Genomic DNA, 20,687 nt, shown 5'->3' with positions numbered 1-20,687 from the left:
GTTTGTTTTAAATCCCATCCTCACCGTACATGTACCCTGAGCCTTTTTGGCATGATCAATACTTTCCAGCAGGCAATTGTATGGGATTCCCATCAGTGCATGTCACAGCTCTTCCTTTATTGGTTGGTGGGATAGAAAGCGTTATCAGTTATTAAGAAATGTGATGATGTTCTTTACAGAAGCATACATGCTACCTTTGCTGCACTCCCAGACATAGGCGTGAGAGACTGGATTGGTAATTAAGTGTATGGTGTTAACATTAGCACCTGACTGGCTCATTGTTCAGACTTTTATTTAAAAAAATAAAAATAAAAGAGAGCGAGAAAGAAACTGATGCATCTTAGACTATTTGAAGTGCTTGGTTTCCTTGCCTCTATTCCAAATTTCATCTATTGACGTTCTCATTTTAGGTTGATTACAGTGGAGGTTTTGAACCATTCAGTATTCATCGTTTCAGTCAGAAGTTCATGGAAAGGACAGCTAATCCAAAGGACATTATACACTTTTTCAGACATCGTGAACAAAAAGAGAAAAATGGTAAAAACAGAATTTGTCAGTTAAAAGTAACATGGGAATTGTATTTAACTTTTAAAACTAATATAGGGGTTCACTATCTGTGTAAAATATGTAATTAACAGAGACAGTATTACTATTTTCTTTACCATAGCACCTAGAACCTTATAGAATCATAGAATATCAGGGTTGGAAGGGACCCCAGAAGGTCATCTAGTCCAACCCCCTGCTCAAAGCAGGACCAATTCCCAGTTAAATCATCCCAGCCAGGGCTTTGTCAAGCCTGACCTTAAAAACCTCTAAGGAAGGAGATTCTACCACCTCCCTAGGTAACGCATTCCAGTGTTTCACCACCCTCTTAGTGAAAAAGTTTTTCCTAATATCCAATCTAAACCTCCCCCACTGCAACTTGAGACCATTACTCCTCGTTCTGTCATCTGCTACCATTGAGAACAGTTTAGAGCCATCCTCTTTGGAACCCCCTTTCAGGTAGTTGAAAGCAGCTATCAAATCCCCCCTCATTCTTCTCTTCTGCAGGCTAAACAATCCCAGCTCCCTCAGCCTCTCCTCATAACTCATGTGTTCCAGACCCCTAATCATTTTTGTTGCCCTTCGCTGGACTCTCTCCAATTTATCCACATCCTTCTTGAAGTGTGGGGCCCAAAACTGGACACAGTACTCCAGATGAGGCCTCACCAATGTCGAATAGAGGGGAACGATCACGTCCCTCGATCTGCTCGCTATGCCCCTACTTATACATCCCAAAATGCCATTGGCCTTCTTGGCAACAAGGGCACACTGCTGACTCATATCCAGCTTCTCGTCCACTGTCACCCCTAGGTCCTTTTCCGCAGAACTGCTGTCTAGCCATTCGGTCCCTAGTCTGTAGCTGTGCATTGGGTTCTTCCGTCCTAAGTGCAGGACCCTGCACTTATCCTTATTGAACCTCATCATATTTCTTTTGGCCCAATCCTCCAATTTGTCTAGGTCCTTCTGTATCCTATCCCTCCCCTCCAGCGTATCTACCACTCCTCCCAGTTTAGTATCATCCGCAAATTTGCTGAGAGTGCAATCCACACCATCCTCCAGATCATTTATGAAGATATTGAACAAAACCGGCCCCAGGACCGACCCTTGGGGCACTCCACTTGATACCGGCTGCCAACTAGACATGGACCAAGGACCATGACTCTAACAATAGAAATCTGCAAGGACCCTTCCAAATCCATACAATTTTTGCAGGAGTATGTGTTCTTTGTTTGTTGGTGTTCAGAGGAGCACCCTTTCTCAACAGTTTACAGAAAGTGACTTAAAGGCCTCAGAGGACCTTTCTGAACTGTGTGTTTAATACTGTGCATGAAATTGCATCACAGTTGGGTTCTCAAAAAGTGAACAAATTAAGAGGTAGAGTAGCAGTACTTATATGATTTTAAAAGCATCCATAGGGACTGTGAAAACTTTGGAGAGTTGGGTTTTTCAGTGATTTCTTTCCTTGAGACATGTCAACACATTTACCCATTTGACAAGGGATTTGTCCTGACTTCAGAACATCTGAGTACCACTGGGGTAGGAAATAGCTTTATTATCCACATACAAACTTCCCTAACTCTTTATAAGTCAGTGCACACATGGAGGCTATCAGAGCTTTTTCTCTCTTCCCTTCCTGGCTACATTCATTTCCTTAGTACATGTTCATCTAAAAGTTGTAGGAAAAATTTGCTGAGGTATATTTGACATCTCTGAAAACCCAATAGCTAAATCTTTGCCTAAAATCCCAGTCTGAAATGGTGCCATGTTTTTCTTTTTGGTTTTAGTAAGAATGAGAGTGCTTGATGTGGAATAGTGTGATCTATTTGCCTTGATCCATTACCAGGTGTCTTCTATCAGAGTGACAGGTTTCAGAGTAACAGCCGTGTTAGTCTGTATTCGCAAAAAGAAAAGGAGTACTTGTGGCACCTTAGAGACTAACCAATTTATTTGAGCACAAGCTTTCGTGAGCTACAGCTCACTTCATCAGATGCATTCAGTGGAAAATACAGTGAGAATGTTTTTATACACACAGACCATGAAAAAAAAATAATCAAGGTGGGCCATTTCCAGCACAAATCCAGGGTTTAACAAGAACATCTGAGGAACGGGGGGGGGGAGGGGGGCGGAATAAACAAGGGGAAATAGGTTACTTTTTATAATGACTCAACTACTCCCAGTCTCTATTCAAGCCTAAGTTAATTGTATCCAGTTTGCAAATTAATTCCAATTCAGCAGTCTCTCCTGGAGTCTGTTTCTGAAGTTTTTCTGTTGTAATATCGCAACTTTCATGTCTAATCGAGTGACCAGAGAGATTGAAGTGTTCTCCGACTGGTTTATGAATGTTATAATTCTTGACATCTGATTTGTGTCCATTTATTCTTTTACGTAGAGACTGTCCAGTTTGACCAATGTACATGGCAAAGGGGCATTGCTGGCACATTATAACAGAAAAACTTCAGAAACAGACTCCAACGAGAGACTGCTGAATTGGAATTAATTTGCAAATTGGATACAATTAACTTAGGCTTGAACAGAGACTGGGAGTGGTTGAGTCATTGTAAAAAGTAACCTATTTCCACTTGTTTATTTCCCCCCCCTCCCCCCGCACTGTTCCTCAGACATTCTTGTTAAACCCTGGATTTGTGCTGGAAATGGCCCACCTTGATTTTCATACACATTGTAAGGAGAGTGATCACTTTAGATAAGCTATTACCAACAGGAGAGTGGGGTGAGGGGAGAGAAAACCTTTTGTAGTGATAAACACCCATTTTTTTTCATGGTCTGTGTGTATAAAAACATTCTCACTGTATTTTCCACTGAATGCATCTGATGAAGTGAGCTGTAGCTCACAAAAGCTTGTGCTCAAATAAATTGATTAGTCTCTAAGGTGCCACAAGTACTCTTTTTTTCTATTTTCAAAGTTTCAATTTTTATTACCTTTTGTATTATAATGAATCAGGGTGATGTTAGTAGCTTTTAACACCTAAATTGATGTATGAAGACAAAAATAGGTTCTTATTTTAATATATCTTTTCTAGAAGATGAGATTAATTTTGAAAAGCTCACTCGAAGACCTGCTTCGGAGGGAACAACCCTGAGAGTGGAAGACCTTGTGAAGCAATATTTCCAGACAGCAGAGCAGGTAACTTCATTGTTGTGTTTTTAAGTCCTGGGTGCATTTATGAAATCACACATTTGATTGCTATGGTGATAGGGTTTTTTCCCTGTGGAGATTTGACAGGGCTCTGTCCTTTGTGCCCTTTCTTGTCTCGCTCTATATCTTATCTTTGGGTAATCTCGTCTGCAAACACAAATTCAGTTACCCTCTCTGTACTGAAAACTCACTTGTCTCTTTCTATCCAAACTGAAATATCTGCTCGCTCTCTCTGACATCTCATCCTCGTGGATGTCTGGCTATCAGCTCAAGCTCCACATGGCTTAAGCTGAGCTCCTAAACTCTCCCTCCCGCCCCTCAACTTCCTTTCTTGATCACTGTGGACAGTGCCAGCATCCTGCATGTCACTCAGGCCTATAACCTGGGTCCTGTTTGACTCAGATCTCGCTCTCTACGTGCTCATGTACAGGCTTAGCGTCTCTAAGATATATGCTTTCTAATCCATCCACACAGCTAAAATTCTTGTCCAGGCTCTTATCATCAATATCTTTCTCTTTGGTCTTGACAAATGCAGTCTTGTCTTACTCAGTCAAAATGATGCTACTGAGATCATTTTCCAAGTCTGTTGCTTTGACCATGTTGCCCCTCTGTTTGCATCCCTCCACTGGCTCCCCACCCTTCTCTGTTGCATCAAGCATAAGCTGCTTGTCTTAATTTTCAAGGCCCTTCATGGTCTATCCCCATCATACCTATCATATCTTATTGGCTATTGAGATGTTAACTCTCTCTCGCTTCAGATCAGCCTGTGGCACCAACCTCTATCTCCCACTTTGTGTTTTCTCTCATGCTTGGGAGGAGCTCCCAGTCAACATCCGCAAAACTAACAACTTATCCTCCTTCAAAAACCTCCTCAAAATTCTCCTTTGCCAGGATGGCAACAAAAAACTTGACAACAGTTAGTCACTGTGTTGAGCCTATCATGCTGACCAGTATTGGCTCGTTGTTTCCTTGTATTCTATCTATATCCGTCTCTTGTCTTGTACTAGATTGTAAGCTCTTTGGGGCAGAGACTGTCTTTTTTTGTTTGTTGGTTCGTAGGTCCCTAAGTGCTACTGTAATATATTCATATTCTTTTCTCTCTCTCTCTCTCCCTCTTCTCTCTTCCCCCATCTAAGCCACCTGAAATGAGTATAAATTGTAGGGTTGTCGTGCGGTTTAACAAAATTAATCATGTGATTAAACAATAATAGAATACACTAAAGTTAAATATTTTTGGATGTTTTCTGCCTTTTCAAATATACTGATTTCAATTACAACACAGAATGCAAAGTCTACAGTGCTCACTTTATTTATTTTTTATTACAAATATTCGCACTGTAAAAAAAACAAAAGAAATAATATTTTTCAATTCACCTAATACAAGTACTATAGTGCAGTCTCTTTATCATGAAAGTTGAACTTACAAATGTAGAATTGTGTAAACAAACAACAACAAAAAAACCCCAAAATGCGTTCAAAAATAAAACAATGTAAAGTTTTAGATCCTGCAAGTCCACTCAGTCCTACTTTTTGTTCAGCCAATCGCTCGGACAAACAAGTTTTGACATTGTAAACACTTCTTGTTTACAATGTCACCTGAAAGTGAGAACAGGCATTCTCATGGCACTGTTGTAGCCAGCGTCGCAAGATATTTATGTGCCCGATGCGCTAAAGATTCATATGTCCCTTCATGCTTCAACTACCAGTCTAGGAGACGTGCGTCCATGCTGATGACTGGTTCTGCTCAATAACAATCCAAAGCAGTGCAGTCCAACACTTGTTCATTTTCTTTATCTGAGTCAGATGCCACAAGTAGAAGATTGATTTTCTTTTTTGTTGGTTCTGTAGTTTACGCATCAGAGTCTTTTAAGACTTCTAAAAGCATGCTTCACACCTCCTCCCTCTCCGATTTTGGATGGCACTTCAGATTTTTAAACCTTGGGGTGAGTGCTATAGCTATCTTTTAGAAATCTCACATTGGTACCTTCTTTGTGTTTTGTCAAATCTGCAGTGAAAGTGTTCTTAATGAATAACATGTGCTGGGAATCATCCTAGACTGCTATAACATGAAATATATGGCAGAATGCGGGTAAAACAGAGCAGGGGACATACAATTCTCCCCCAAGGAGTTCAGTCAGAAATTTAATTTACGCTTGTTAAAAAAATGAGTTATCAGCATGGAAGCATGTCCTCTGGAATGGTGGCCGAAGGGGCATATGATTGTTTAGCATATCTGGCATGTAAATACCTTGCAGTGCTGTTTACAAAAGTGCAATTTAAATGCCTGTTCTCACTTTCTGGTGACATTGTAAATAAGAAGAGGGCAGAATTATCTCCTGTAAATGTAAACAAACTTGTTTGACTTAGCGATTGGCTGAACAAGAAGTAGGACTGAGTGGACTTGTAGGCTCTGAAGTTTTACATTGTTTTGGTTTCGAGTGCAGTTATGTAACAAAAAAAAAATCTACATTTGTAAGTTGCACTTCCATGACAGAGATTGCAGTACCGTACTTGTATGAGGTGAATTGAAAAATACTATTTCTTTTGTTTAGCATTTTTACAGTGCAAATATTTGTAATCAAAAATAATATACACTTTGATTTCAGTTACAACACAGAATACAATATATATGAAAATGTAGAAAAACATGCAAAATATTTAATAAATTTCAATTGGTATTCTATTGTTTAACAGTGTGATTAAAACCACGATTAATTGTGATTAATTTTTTTGAGTTAATCGCGTGAGTTAACTGTGATTAATCGACAGCCCTAATAATATCCACTTTGGATTCAACATTTTTTGAACTAATTAAATATTAAGAATGTACTCTAAATTAGGCACAGTCAAGCTAATCACTTTACCAGATTTTGAAGAAAAATAACATGGTTAATAAAGCCGCTTTTATTCCCCTTCGCTCATGTCCAAACTATAAGTTGCATTAGGTCAGAAACTCTTACTATGGGTATGTCTACGCTACAAAATTAGGTCGAATTTATAGAAGTCGGTTTTTTTATAAATCGTTTTTATATAGTCGATTGTGTATGTCCCCACACAAAATGCTCTAAGTGCATTAGGTGCAGTAACTTGGTGGAGTGCTTCCACAGTACCGAGGCTAGTGTCGACTTCTGGAGCGTTGCACTGTGGGTAGCTATCCCACAGTTCCCGCAGTCTCCGCCACCCATTGGAATTATGGGTTGAGATCCCAATGCCTGATGGGGCAAAAACGTTGTCGCGGGTGGTTCTGGGTGCATGTCGTCAGGCCCTCCCTCCGTGAAAGCAACGGCAGACAATCGTTTCACGCCTTTTTTCCTGAGTTACCTGTGCAGACGCCATACCACAGCAAGCATGGAGCCCGCTCAGCTCACTGTCACCGTACGTCTCCTGGGTGCTGGCAGACGTGGTAATGCACTGCTACACAGCAACAGCAACCCATTGCCTTGTGGCAGCAGACGGTGCAGTAGGCCTGATAACCATCATCGTCATCATGTCCGAGGTGCTCCTGGCCGCCTTGGTAAGGTCGGTCAGGAGGGCCTGGGCAGACATGGGCGCAGGGACTGAAATAGGAGTGACTCGACCAGGTCATTCTCTTTAGTCCTTCCGGCAGTCCTGTTGTACCAGCTTTTGGCGAGCAGCCAGGAGATGAGTATGGCTAGTAGTCCTATTGCACCGTCTGCTGCCAGCCAAAAATGTAAAAGATAGATGGAGTAGATCAAAACAAGAAATAGACCAGATTTATTTTGTATTCATGTGCTCTCCCCCCCTTTCCTCCCTCCCTCTGTGATATCAACGGCCAACAATCGTTTTGGTGAGGTCTGTCAGGGGCACCTTGAAAAGTTTAATGGAGATTCAGTCCTGCCTGAAATACCGGGGGGAGGGATAGCTCAGTGGGTTGAGCATTGGGTTGAGCATTGGCCTGCTAAACCCAGGGTTTTGAGTTCAATCTTGAGGGGGCCATTCTGTGTGGCAGGTTTTTTTTTTCTCCTTGATGTAAAGCCACCCCCTTTTGTTGATTTTAATTCCCTGTAAGCGAACCCTGTAAGCCATGTTGTCAGTCGCCCCTCCCTCCGTCAGACCAATGGCAGACAATCGTTCCGCACCTTTTTTCTGTGCAGATGCCATACCCCGGCAAGCATGGAGCCTGCTCAAATCACTTTGGCAATTAGGAGCACATTAAACACGATGCGCATTATCCAGCTGTATATGCAGCACCAGAACCTGGCAAAGTGAAACCGGGCAAGTAGGCGACATCAGCGCGGTGACGAGAGTGATGAGGACATGTACACAGACTTCTCTTAAAGCACGGGCCCTGGCAATGTGGGAATCATGGTGCTAATGGGGCAGGTTCATGCCATGGAATGCCGATTCTGGGCCCGGAAAACAAGCACAGACTGGTGGGACCGCATAGTGTTGCAGATCTGGAACGATACCCAGTGGCTGCGAAACTTTCACATGCGTAAGGGCACTTTCATGGAACTTCGTGACTTGCTTTCCACTTCATGGAGGCGCAAGAATACCAAGATGAGAGCAGCCCTCACAGTTGAGAAGCGAGTGGCAATATCCCTGTGGAAGCTTGCAATGCCAGACAGCTACCGGTCAGTCGGGAATCATTTTGGAGTGGGCAGATCTACTGTGGGGGTTGCTGTGATGCAAGTAGCCAACACAATCAAAGATCTGCTGATATCAAGGGTAGTGACCCTGAGAAATGTGCAGGTCATAGTGGTTGGCTTTGCTGCAATGGGATTCCTAACTGTGGTGGGGCCATAGACGGAACCCATCTCCCTATCTTGGCACCGGAGCACCAAGCTGGTGAGTACATAAACCTCAAAGGGTACTTTTCAATAGTGCTGCAAGCACTGATGGATCACAAGGGACGTTTCACCAACATCAACGTGGGATGGCCGGGAAAGGTACATGACGCTCGCATCTTCAGGAACTCTGGTCTGTTTCAAAAGCTGCAGGAAAGGACTTTCTTCCCAGACCAGAAAATAACCGTTGGGAATGTTGAAATGCCTATAGTTATCCTTAAGGACCCAGCCTACCCCTTAATGCCCTGGCTCATGAAGCCATACAGGCAGCCTGGACAGTAGTCAGGAGCTGTTCGACTACAGGCTGAGCAAGTGCAGAATGGTGGTAGAATGTGCATTTGGATGTTTAAAAGCGCGCTGGCGCAGTTTACTGACTCATTTAGACCTCAGCGAAACCAATATTCCCATTGTTATTACTGCTTGCTGTGTGCTCCACAATATCTGTGAGAGTAAGGGGGAGACAGAAGAGCACAGGAGGGCGCGGTGCGCATCAGAGAAGCTTTGAAAACCGGTTTCATGACTGGCCAGGCTACGGTGTGAAAGTTCTGTTTGTTTCTCCTTGATGGAAACCCCCCTCCCCTGCCCTTGGTTCACTCTACTTCCCTGTAAGCTAACCACCCTCCCCTCCCCACTTCGATCACCACTTGCAGAGGCATTAAAGTCATTGTTGCTTCTCATTCATGCATTCTTTATTAATTCATCACACAAATAGGGGGATAACTGCCAAGGTAGCCCAGGAGGGGTGGTGGAGAAGGGAAGCACTGGGTGGGGTGGTGGAGGAGGGAAGGACAAGGCCACACGGCACTTCGTAAAAGTTTAAAACTTATTGAATGCCAGCCTTCTGTTGCTTGGGCAATCCTCTGGGGTGGAGTGGCTGGAGGCCCCCCCACCGCGTTCTTGGGCGTCTGGGTAAGGAGGCTACGGAACTTGGGGAAGAGGGCAGTTGGTTACACAGGGGCTGTAGTGGTGGTCTGTGCTCCAGCTGCCTTTTCTGCAGCTCAACTATACTCTGGAGCATATTAGTTCGATCCTCCAGCAGCCTCAGCATTGAATCCTGTCTTCTCTCATCATGCTGCCGCCACGTAGCAGCTTCAGCCCTCTCTTCAGCCCGCCACCTCTCTTCCTGGTCATTTTGTGCTTTCCTGCACTCTGACATTGTCTGCCTCCACGCATTTGTCTGTGCTCTGTCAGTGTGGGAGGACAGCATGAGCTCAGAGAACATTTCATCACGAGTGCTTTTTTTTCGCCTTCTAATCTTCACTAGCCTCTGGGAAGGAGAAGATCCTGTGATCCTTGAAACACATGCAACTGGTGGAGAGAAAAAAAGGGACAGTGGTATTTAAAAAGACACATTTTATAGAACAATGGGTACGCTCTTTCACTGTAAACCTTGCTGTTAACATTACATACATAGCAAGTGCTTTCTGTTACAAGGTCGCATTTTGCCTCCCCCCACCACATGGCTCACCCCTCCCTGTGGCTGACAGTGGGAAACATTTCTGTTCAGCCACAGGCAAACAGCCCAGCAGAACAGGCACCTTTGAATGTCCCCTTAAGAAAAGCACCCTATTTCAACCAGGTGACCATGAATGATACCACTCTCCTGAGGATAACACAGAGATAAAGAACGGATGTTGTTTGAAAGCCAGCAAACATACGCTGTAGTGCTTTGTTCTGCAATGATTCCCGACTACGTGCTACTGGCCTGGCATGGTAAAGTGTCCTACCATGGTGGATGGAATAAGGCTGCCCTCCCCATAAACCTTTTGCAAAGGCTTTGGGAATACATCCAGGAGAGCTTTATGGAGATGTCCCTGGAGGATTTCCGCTCCATCCCCAGACATGTTAACAGACTTTTTCTGTAGCTGTACTGGCTGTGAATGCCAGGGCAAATTAATCATTAAACACATTTGCTTTTAAACCATGTATACTATTTAAAAAGGTACACTCACCAGAGGTCCCTTCTCCGCCTGGCGGGTCTGGGAGGCAGCCTTGGGTGGGTTCGGGGGGTACTGGCTCCAGGTCCAGGGTGAGAAACAGTTCCTGGCTGTCGGGAAAACTGGTTTTTCCGCTTGCTTGCTGTGAGCTATCTACAACCTCATCATCATCATCTTCCTCGTTCCCCAAACCTGCTTTCGTGTTGTCTCCCTCTCCATTGAAGGAGTCAAAGCACACTGTTGGGGTAGTGGTGGCTGAACCCCCTAAAATGGCATGCAGCTCATCATAGAAGTGGCATGTTTGGGGCTCTGACCCGGAGCGGCCGTTCGCCTCTCTGGTTTTCTGGTAGGCTTGCCTCAGCTCCTTCAGTTTCACGCGGCACTGCTTTGGGTCCCTGTTATGGCCTCTGTCCTTCATGTCCTGAGAGATTTTGACAAATGTTTTGGCATTTCGAAAACTGGAATGGAGTTCTGATAGCACGGATTCCTCTCCCCATACAGTGATCAGATCCCGTACCTCCCATTCGGTCCATGCTGGAGCTCTTTTGCAATTCTGGGACTCCATCATGGTCACCTCTGCTGATGAGCTCTGCATGGTCACCTGCAGCTTGCCACGCTGGCCAAACAGGAAATGAGATTCAAAAGTTTGCGGGTCTTTTCCTGTCTACCTGGCCAGTGCATCTGAGTGGAGAGTGCTGTCCAGAGCGGTCACAGTGGAGCACTCTGGGATAGCTCCCAGAGGCCAATACCATCTAATTGCATCCACAGTACCACAAATTCGACCTGGCAAGGCCGATTTCAGCGCTGATCGCCTTGTCGGGAGTGGAGTAAAGAAATCGATTTTAAGAGTCCTTTTAAGTCGGGGAAAAAAAGGGCTTTGTTGTGTGGACGGGTGCAGGGTTAAATCAATTTAACACTGCTAAATTCGACCTCAACTCCTAGTGTAGACCAGGGCTAAGATGCTAATGCTTTACACTTTCTATTTTCAGATGACATTGGTGTGTATAAAACTTAGGAAAATAGTTCCACTGATGTGAATATGAGTAAGAGTTGGCAGAATTAGGCCCATATGTCCTGATTCTATGAAATGCTGAGGAGTTTGCAGGACTTGGGTCTTTAGAGACTCCCAGTGGTGTTAATTCAAGTAGGCACAGGGTACTCTCTCAAAATGTTATGAAATGAAAGAAAAAGGATTCAGTATTCTGTATTTATCACAGTGTTGGAAGTTTTTAATGTCCTGTTATAACAGCTTGCTATTGCATTAGTTTTCTTTAATTACAGTAATAGCTTAAGCTTTCGTGAGCTACAGCTCACTTCATCGGATGCATACTGTGGAAAGTATAGAAGATCTTTTTATACACACAAAGCATGAAAAAATGGGTGTTTACCACTACAAAAGGTTTTCTCTCCCCACACCCCACTCTCCTGCTGGTAATAGCTTATCTAAAGTGATCACTCTCCTTACAATGTGTATCATAAGCTGATATATGATACACATTGTAAGGAGAGTGATCACTTTAGATAAGCTATTACCAGCAGGAGAGTAGGGTGGGGGGAGAGAAAACCTTTTGTAGTGGTAAACACCCATTTTTTCATGCTTTGTGTGTATAAAAAGATCTTCTATACTTTCCACAGTATGCATCCAATGAAGTGAGATGTAGCTCATGAAAGCTTATGCTCAGATAAATTGGTTAGTCTCTAAGGTGCCACAAGTACTCCTTTTCTTTTTGCGAATACAGACTAACACGGCTGTTACTCTGAAACCAGTAATAGCTTTTCCATTTTGTGACAGAATTTTGTGACAGATTTCCTGTTAATACATTTATATACGAATTTACTGACTGTCAAAAATAATACTTCCTTAAAAAAATAAAGACAGTTCTAAGTGTAATGCTGGTGCATTTGCTTCATGGGGACTAACAGTTAATTTTAATAGCTAAAAAGGATTTTTTTTTCAAGTGTATTTAATTTAACTGTTTCTCAGGAGAAAAGGCTCCACTGCTTCTGACATAACTCTTTTTATAAAATAGCACCTTAAGCGACAGCTGGAAGATTGGAAAATAAATTAAGTATATATAATGTTCCCGAGTAGAGTGTTGGTGCTGTATTATCACAGACTAAAGAGAGCATGCTATTCAAATGTCAGTATCCTTGCTTTGAAGATCTGGCTACTCTGAAAAAAGAATATTGCAAAATAACATTAGTAATTTCTACATTTTGGTTTAATCAACAGCTGTAGCACTATCCTGGCATGACATAACTAGTAGGAATTACTATTGGTTACAGAAATTACAAACTTCCAGTGTTAGGAGCTATTGATCATTCAGAACACAATATTACCTGTCCTATAATTTTTACTGCTTTCTCGATATGAAATAACTTTAATATAAATATAATAGATTCTGCTTTATAGAAATCCTGAGAATAACTGCTTCCGGTTAATGGAAACATATTGCCAGGAACCAATCTGTCCCATTAATATTAATGTTAATAGGATTCGGATATTAACCACAGGTATAACACTTAGTAGCAACTTTTTTAGAGGAGAGGTCGATCCTATAATTAACTTTCAGGCTCTGAACATGTGCAGCTAAGTGCTTCTGCTGTGTGCCATGGCTTCCAAAGGCATGGACCTAACTCTCATCAATAAAGTTTGTGTGCTGGAGGCCCTACAAAAGCACTGTGCTAAGCAAGTAAGAGTGTCTGAAAGGTTTGATGTCTCCAAAGTCCATTGATTCTTGCATTCAGAACAGCCATAACATTATCAATTCTTCTATTTAAATGATTCATTTGTGAGATGAATTTTACTCTTTTCTTCCATCACTAATCATAATGCTTTTTAGCTTAATTGATCCTTAATTTGTTTTACATAATACATTAATCCTTTAATGCTAAAGGTTCTTGACTAGAAAGAATCTCCTGTTACCTTTTCCTGATGTTATCCAATTCTTTGACTAACATCTTAAAATATTTTTGTGTATTTCTCTTTTCTGAAGAATAATATGACTGTAATACTCTGGGATATATATTGCTGTTTGAGGGAAGTTTTTTGTCTTGGTTTTTGTTTTAACCTTTCCCCCCCTCCCTCTCTATCGCTTACAGAAAGTACAGCTTTCACTCTTGACTGAAAGAGGCATGGGTGAAGCAGTGCAGGAATTTGTTGACAAAGAAGAGAAAGATGCTATAGAAGAGTTGGTGAAATTTCAATTAGAAAAAACTCAGAGGTTTCTTAAGGAACGTCACACCGATGCAGAGGAGGCAAAAATAGATGAGGAGGTTAGTACCAAATTACTCAGTCCTTCTGGTTAGGAGAAGCCTAGGTTGTAGCTCAAGATTGTTGACAGCTTTGTAAGTATTTTGAAGCTTGCACAACACCTGCCTCTAGCCAGTCCCCTCAGTGGTTCACATTCATGAACACACACAAAAATTAAATATATTACTTAAAAGCTGCTTAATCTGTTTTTAAAATTGTATCTTTTAGTTTGATATGGTGCTTCCTACTTCATCTTAGTGGATCATAATAGGATCTTACGTGTACACAGTCTGTCAGTTTTTAAGTATATGTGGCCTACAAGTTAAGCTCTGCACAAACTCTGACTGAGATAACATACATACTGACACATATTGGTAGACACAAATGTTTAGTTTGCCTTTTAAGACTTGGGACCAAATTGACCACTGATGTTTATCAGTCATCTTTGGATTGCACTTGCTCATGCCAATGGTGAATATGGCCATTGGTTAAAACAGTAGCAGCTTGATGACTAGTTTGAATTTAAACTTTTTACTGTAAACAGAGCAGTGGGTCTAGATGTATATTCTGTGATGCAAGTTTTCTCTTTCCATTTTTTCCTTTCTCTCTTTCACCTCCTCCTTACCTTCACTTTTATTTTTCCTCTTTATTCCTGACCTCTACCCATGCTTTCTCTGGGGTCTACTGTATTTCTTCATATCCCACTACCTCTCGTTGCTCTATTGCCCATTCTCTGTTACTTTTACACTTTGCACATGTTGTGACCTTTGAGCTTCCAGACTTACTTCTTACAGCTGAGTTCACAATTCAAGTATGTAAAAGTTCATAAGATGTTACAATAGCATATAATAATAAATGTTGATAGGAAAAGGTAGGAAAGGAAGACCAAATAACTCAATTAGCTTTAACAAAAAGGCTAAGTCGATATAATTTAAAGACTGTGTTAAAATTATGCTTGCTAACAACAGGAGATGTGGAGCCAGAAGTTAATGAGCCAAAACTGGTATACCACATATTAGCCCTAATTAGTAGATTAAAATAACAAGAGGATGGGCAATTCTACCCTTTTTGGATCCTTAAATGAAAGAGATTTTGTGGGGAATGAAAAAAGAAAAACTGGAGGGAAAAACAAACAGAAGCTATGGCAACTGAGTTTCACCATCATGGCTGCTACCCCATGTGTTTTCTGGGACCCCAGGGCTTCATTATCATGGTCCTGAAAGGTGTCCTGACCAAAACAGGACAAAGAAAGAGGAACTCAGATGACATCATCACCTCTACCAGCTCCAACTGAAAGCCAAACACTATGTGGGATAACATTTATTACCATCTTTAACATTCTAAAAGACTGTCAAACAATGGGGCTTTTTTCCATCTAAAAACAGTTTACAGCTAAAGGGAAATAGAACAAGAGATGCTGTTAAAATGGAATACTTTACATTTCAGTTGCTTTAACTGTTTTCCCTTCTTTTTTGTATCTTTAATAAAAAGGTAAAAGGATTTTTAATAGAGTATTTGTCATGGTGCTAAACAAGCTGAGGTCTCTGTATCTTAAGGCCCAGACCTTGTTTAACATTGTTTAATGTTAGATAGTGACTATGTTATGTTAATGCCTTTTGCCTGTATATTCCATCTAAAGTAATGCATCTCCTTTCCTTTCTACCCCATATCAAGCACGTTTTCAGCCAGTGCTGAGCTTTATTGCACTGGCTCACATCCCATGAAATGTGAGATTCATGGGCTGCATGCAGCGTTGGCCTTCCTGCCTCCTATGGATTTTGAACATGTTGTTGGGCTTCCTTTGTTCTCACGCTAGATCGAATGTGAGAAGAGCACCAGCCCCATGATTTTTTCTGCAGATGCCTGTTGCTGGCATGCTCTACTATCTAATGGTGCCAATAAGTAGTAGTGGGGATACAGACCTACGTCGAGCCTTCAATCTCTGGTGGTGATTTCTTTTTACTAGGAGTGGACTAGGTTAAACTATTCTACATTACTTAATGATTTTTTATTTTGCTTCTCAAAAAGAGGTGTCTCTATATCTCTTGTGTATTCTGGACTCATCCTATTACAAACAGATCTCAAATGTATTGTTTGTACCTGGTAATATAATTGTTGCTCTTTACAGTCAGAAAAGCCTTCCTGGTAAAGCGTTCAATAGTGATAATACCATTCTATTTCTGTTCAAAACAAATCCAGTAAAATAACAGACATTCAGTTGATTTCTCTAAAAATCTAAGTTCACCACTAAGCTATTAAAACAGGAACACTTTTCTTGGAATTTTTGTGTCTTCAGGTATTGTACAGTCCAGACTATTAATTTGGTCTTATATTTTATATTACTGTGATCTAGGTGCGAAAATTTAGGGAGACCAGAAAAGAAAATATTGAAGAGGAAGAGGAAGAAGTTCGTGAGGTAATTCCCCTAAAACAGAAATGTAAGGTGTAGAATGTGTCTTTATTGATGTTGCATGAGTGGAGCACTGTTGTCTTCTATTAATGTATAATAGAATAAATAATAGATACATTCTGTATCACCCAGGCCTAATTGTTCAAGAAGGATGAGAGAATTCTGTGGCAAGTTTTGTTGATTTCTGTGAAAGAGAGAGATCCCACAAGGTCTTGTGTGGGATGCAGAATTGCAAATCACCTGAAAATATCCTTGTGTATGATATGCCCTCAAAGTCACAGCATGCTTCTGGTTTAAAAGTCAAACAAAAAACATTCTGAATTTGGATGTCCGGTTTACAGTTCTCTTTAGATTACAAATAACAAATTTTGTTGTTTTTCTCTACATTATAAAGTCACTACAGTTTATTTTTAAAAGGTAAAAATCCCAGATTATATTGCTATTCATCTGGGTCAAAACAAACAGTTTCATTGTAGAAGACACAAGAACGTGTCAGTAAATTGCAGAATAACTAAGCAACTATCAAAAATTATGCAAATCGTGAAGAAATTCAAACATAAATATCCACTTTGCTATGTATAATTTGCTTATGTGGACTCTCTTCCTGGTACATAATTGTGGGACATAATCCCACGCATAAAACCTATATTAAGACTCCTAATAAGTGAAGTCCCAGAATCTATTAAATTGACCTTTATGTAAGTGGTTTTGCAATTACTGTGGATTTTTTTGTTTGACAAAAGGATACCGGGTTTCTGTTCTGTCTTTTGGCAGCAGCCTCGTGCTGTATATCTAGGGAGACATATTGAAGCATAGAATGTATTCAAAAGTCCAGAGTAAAGTATTTAATAGTCCATTTATGCAGGGTATATTTATGAGAGACAGAGCACAAAATAAATGGCCTAACTGGAGCCACTGCCCAGTCATCCATATGACTGGTATCATTTGGGAGACAGCTCTGCCAAAAAAACCAACCTCGGATCCATAAGATTTAGACAAGCAATTGCAAATTTTCAACCCAAAGTTAGCAGTGCCTGAGCAGTCCCAGAAGCAGTGAATTAATGTCCCTATTGATGAACTACATTTCAGGCAGATGTCTGAGTCTAATGTTCATAGTGTTTGTAGTCAGGTTGGTCCCAGAATATGAATAATTTAAAAAAAGAACGAGTAGATTTCCTGATTTTTTTTTCCTTTCTTCCAGTGTGTGGGAGCATGTAATGGATTTGGGTTGTTTTTTTCTGAGGTGGTCCATTCTGGAGTATGGGAAGTGAAGGAGAGAGTTCCTCAATTTTTCTTCAGTCCTCCTGCAAAGCTGTTCAGAATCTAATGTCCATTTATCTATAAGGAGGAAAATGTCTACTTGAGCAATGTATATTCGGGTTCACCACCATAGAATTAGATGTGATTGGCAAACTCTGGGCGTGTCAAAATCAGCACTTAGTTTTCAGCAAGCCAGGGTGTAAATCTCCACACTAGGCTGTCGTGTGCTAAAAGTTCCCTCATATGTGCTTTGATCTATCCTGCTTTGAAACAGGAGTAAAGGGCACTAAAAGTTCCCCGGTGAAAGGCAGTAGGGTCCACACAGATACTTAGTGTGTGGCAGGCTAGTGTGGGGTAGATTTATACCGCAGCTTGCCATTAACTAAAGTTTTTGTGTAGACAGGTCCTTTCAATAAGCAGTGCTGAACTCTAGCTTAAAGCTGTGTTTCAGATTAGTGAGGTGAAAATTACAAATACTACCTAGTCAGGAGGCCCTTTTGCCTCATATGGTTCAAATTTATAGTGTAGATGGGAAGTTAGTTATGTTCTTATGCCCTGGACTGTCTCTGGATCAAATTTTCAAAACTGTCTAAATGACTTAGGCTCCTAAGTCTCAGTGAAAGTCAGTAAGGGACTTAAAGTCCCTTAATTATAACAACAATAATAATAGCACCTATGTCCTCTGTGTGGTTAAACTATGATTTAAGTTCATGTCTAAACTACAAATGGGAATATGGACCAGGGGATCACTGTGCAGACAGGGGCTTGTGGAAATCTAGAAATGCCAAATTCGCTTCCAGTCTGGGTCTTCTCATTTAATGACTTCAGTGGATTTACATTGGTGTAAGTGAAAGCAGAATAGAACCCTTAATCTTTTTAAGAAAGAAAAAAGAAATAAATGTTAACAGTCCACTCATTCATAAACCCCATTAATCTTTATACCAGATGGCTGTTCCCTTTCTTTGTATCTTTACTTCACTTCTCCTCCAAACTGTTTTCGCTCTCATTTGTTTTTGAAATCACAGTCCTTGGGTTGTAGAAACTGCTCAGTTGTTCAAATACTTTTTCCCCTTTTCTTTTATTAAGCCTTAATGACCCATCTTTCATAAGCAGTTTTTGCTAAGTTAATGGAAGAATATGCACGTTGCCTCTTAGAGAAAGCTGTTTTCTCTGTTGTAGGTTGGCTGACTTGTTAGTCCATTTCACAATTTGTTGTAACAGTAGTTTTTTCAGACTTCTTTGAATGGGAGTGAAGCATTCTGTAAACAATCATGACTTAGTGTACAAATTGGGACTGCATCAAAATGACTAGAAAAGAGACATCTGTTTTCTGACTGACATACATTACCATTGAAGTTGGCCCTAAATCTGAGTTCTTATAAACACGTCACCACTATGATTTCAACCCTTGTGCATTTTACTATTAATATTAAATATTCTGTATCGTTTCTTTCAGGCTATGACCAGGGCTAGAGCTCACAGATCTCATGAGGCTGCTCTTGTCTCTGGCTCTAGTGATGATGATCTTATGGATATTGGAATGTCAGAACAAAAAAACAATGATGATTCAGATGCTGGCACCTCTGCGTCATTCAGCAGAGGAAGAGGTCGAGGAAGGGGTCAGGCAAGAGGTGGAAGAGGGCAAATCTCAACATCCAGAGGAGCCTCTCGAAGGGGAAGAGGTCCATAGTTTCTTACATTCCTTGTATTGCAATTATTAGCAGTTTTCCCTTGTTTTAAAAAAAAAAAAAAAAAAGGCCTTTTTTGTAATGCTCCCATGAAATGCCCTATTGGCTTGTTGTTTAATTAGGTTCCTGATGTAATAATCTTTTTATTGCCAGCGTTTTTGGCACCAGTTGCTGCAGTAACTTGCCACCTTACAAAGTTGAAATATTCAGGTTTTGACAAGAGGAAAAAATACCATGCTCCTATGCTGCAGTAGTTATCGCAGTTTCTTGGGGAAGCCCCATGAAGAGAGATGTATGTCTATTCTTTTCTATTAAAATTAGGCAATACCTCTGCTGGCTGGTGTTTGTATTATGATAGCTTCCAACATGGGCTAGGTGCTGACCATGTGCAGAAGGTAGTCACTTCCTCCAAGGGCTTGTAGAACCAGTAGTCCTTCCCAAGGCTTAGAAAACTTGTCTTAATCAGGGAAGTGGGAGGTCTTTTTTTTTTTAACCAAAAATATCAAACCACCTCCTGGTCTGGTTGTAATTGATTGTGCCCTTTAATGAGTCACACTCCTTGTTGTTAACACCTTTAATAATTTTTTTTTCTTTTTAAAGTATCCAATTCTGCAGATGGATCAGCTAGCCAAGACTCCCACTGACTTCAGTGGGCCCAGCATGTTTGTAGGGGGGGACTAGAAGATCTGACAGCAAGATCAAGGCCTATGAATTCAAATTAAGACTGGGCACTTCAAAAATAGATTGGTTATGGAAACCACTAATGGGAAAATGTGCCCAATATACTGTCAAGAAAGGGAATAAGTTTTTGGCCATGGGGTAGACACTATGTCAAAAGCTAAATCATGCTCTCATTTTTATCCACTTTCTAGGCGGAAGAGTATGAATTGTAATAAAGATGAGTGGTTTTTATTAAATTTCTTACTCGGCCCTCTAATATTCTTGTTGATTATTGGTATCAATCACTGCAATGTGTTGTATATGTTCTCTAGGCTCTTCCTTATAAACCATTAAAGAAATGAAAATGGGCTGTAAATATTACTGAATTGGTATTGCACTGAAAAAAGCAGTGTAGCTGGGGGTAGCCACCTGAGTACATACACAGAGTTTCTGGGGGTGGGAGGGGGGGTTGTACTCAGGCGGCTAGCCCAAGCCTCCAACAATGCTATCCCCGCAGTACAAACCCACCCAGACACCCTGGGTATGTATTCAGGTAGCTAGCCTGAGCTGCCACCTCTGCTATCGCCAGCTACGCTGATATTTTCTGCTCTCTAGTTCATGCAGAGCTAGTGAGTGTCTGTCTGTCTGATCTGGAAAGCACTTTCCTGGCTACAGTGTAGACGTACCCTTAGTTATGGATCTTTTGATGCTTGTTTTTTAGAATTTCATAATTAACAGAAAAAATACAGAGTGCTAAATATTGATTCTTTAAAAAAAAATTTTGTGTGTTTTTGTGTATTATCCTTACAGGAAACACTAGCCAAGAACAGTCTAATAGCAGTAGAAGTTACAAGCCTGTGTCTACTCCTACCAAGAATATGTCTATCATAGATGGTATGTTCAGAATAGTGTGTTATTTTCACATGCCCTCTAAAATTGCTATCACTTTGCAGAATGCCATAATGAAATTAAGA

General features: G+C 41.0%; 1 protein-coding gene across 2 annotated transcripts in view; it reads left to right on the top strand.

The window, feature by feature from the left end:
* MRE11 (MRE11 homolog, double strand break repair nuclease) overlaps window positions 1-20,687 on the top strand; it is a 50,011-nt gene that overhangs the window by 12,983 nt on the left and 16,341 nt on the right. Inside the window, exons 10-15 of one of the 2 annotated variants that reach the window (XM_084611989.1) lie at window positions 411-537; window positions 3,585-3,685; window positions 13,545-13,718; window positions 16,049-16,111; window positions 18,822-19,047; window positions 20,524-20,607. In XM_084611989.1, coding sequence (XP_084468115.1) covers window positions 411-537; window positions 3,585-3,685; window positions 13,545-13,718; window positions 16,049-16,111; window positions 18,822-19,047; window positions 20,524-20,607 — 775 coding nt within the window. Of the gene's footprint in view, window positions 1-410; window positions 538-3,581; window positions 3,686-13,544; window positions 13,719-16,048; window positions 16,112-18,821; window positions 19,048-20,523; window positions 20,608-20,687 lie in introns of both variants that reach the window. The other variant, XM_084611988.1, reaches the window with a different exon arrangement.

The sequence above is a fragment of the Lepidochelys olivacea genome, assembly GCF_965140295.1.
Source record: "Lepidochelys olivacea isolate rLepOli2 genome assembly, chromosome: 1".
NCBI classification, from domain to species: Eukaryota; Metazoa; Chordata; order Testudines; family Cheloniidae; genus Lepidochelys; species Lepidochelys olivacea.
This window is presented reverse-complemented; position numbering and strand designations above follow the sequence as displayed.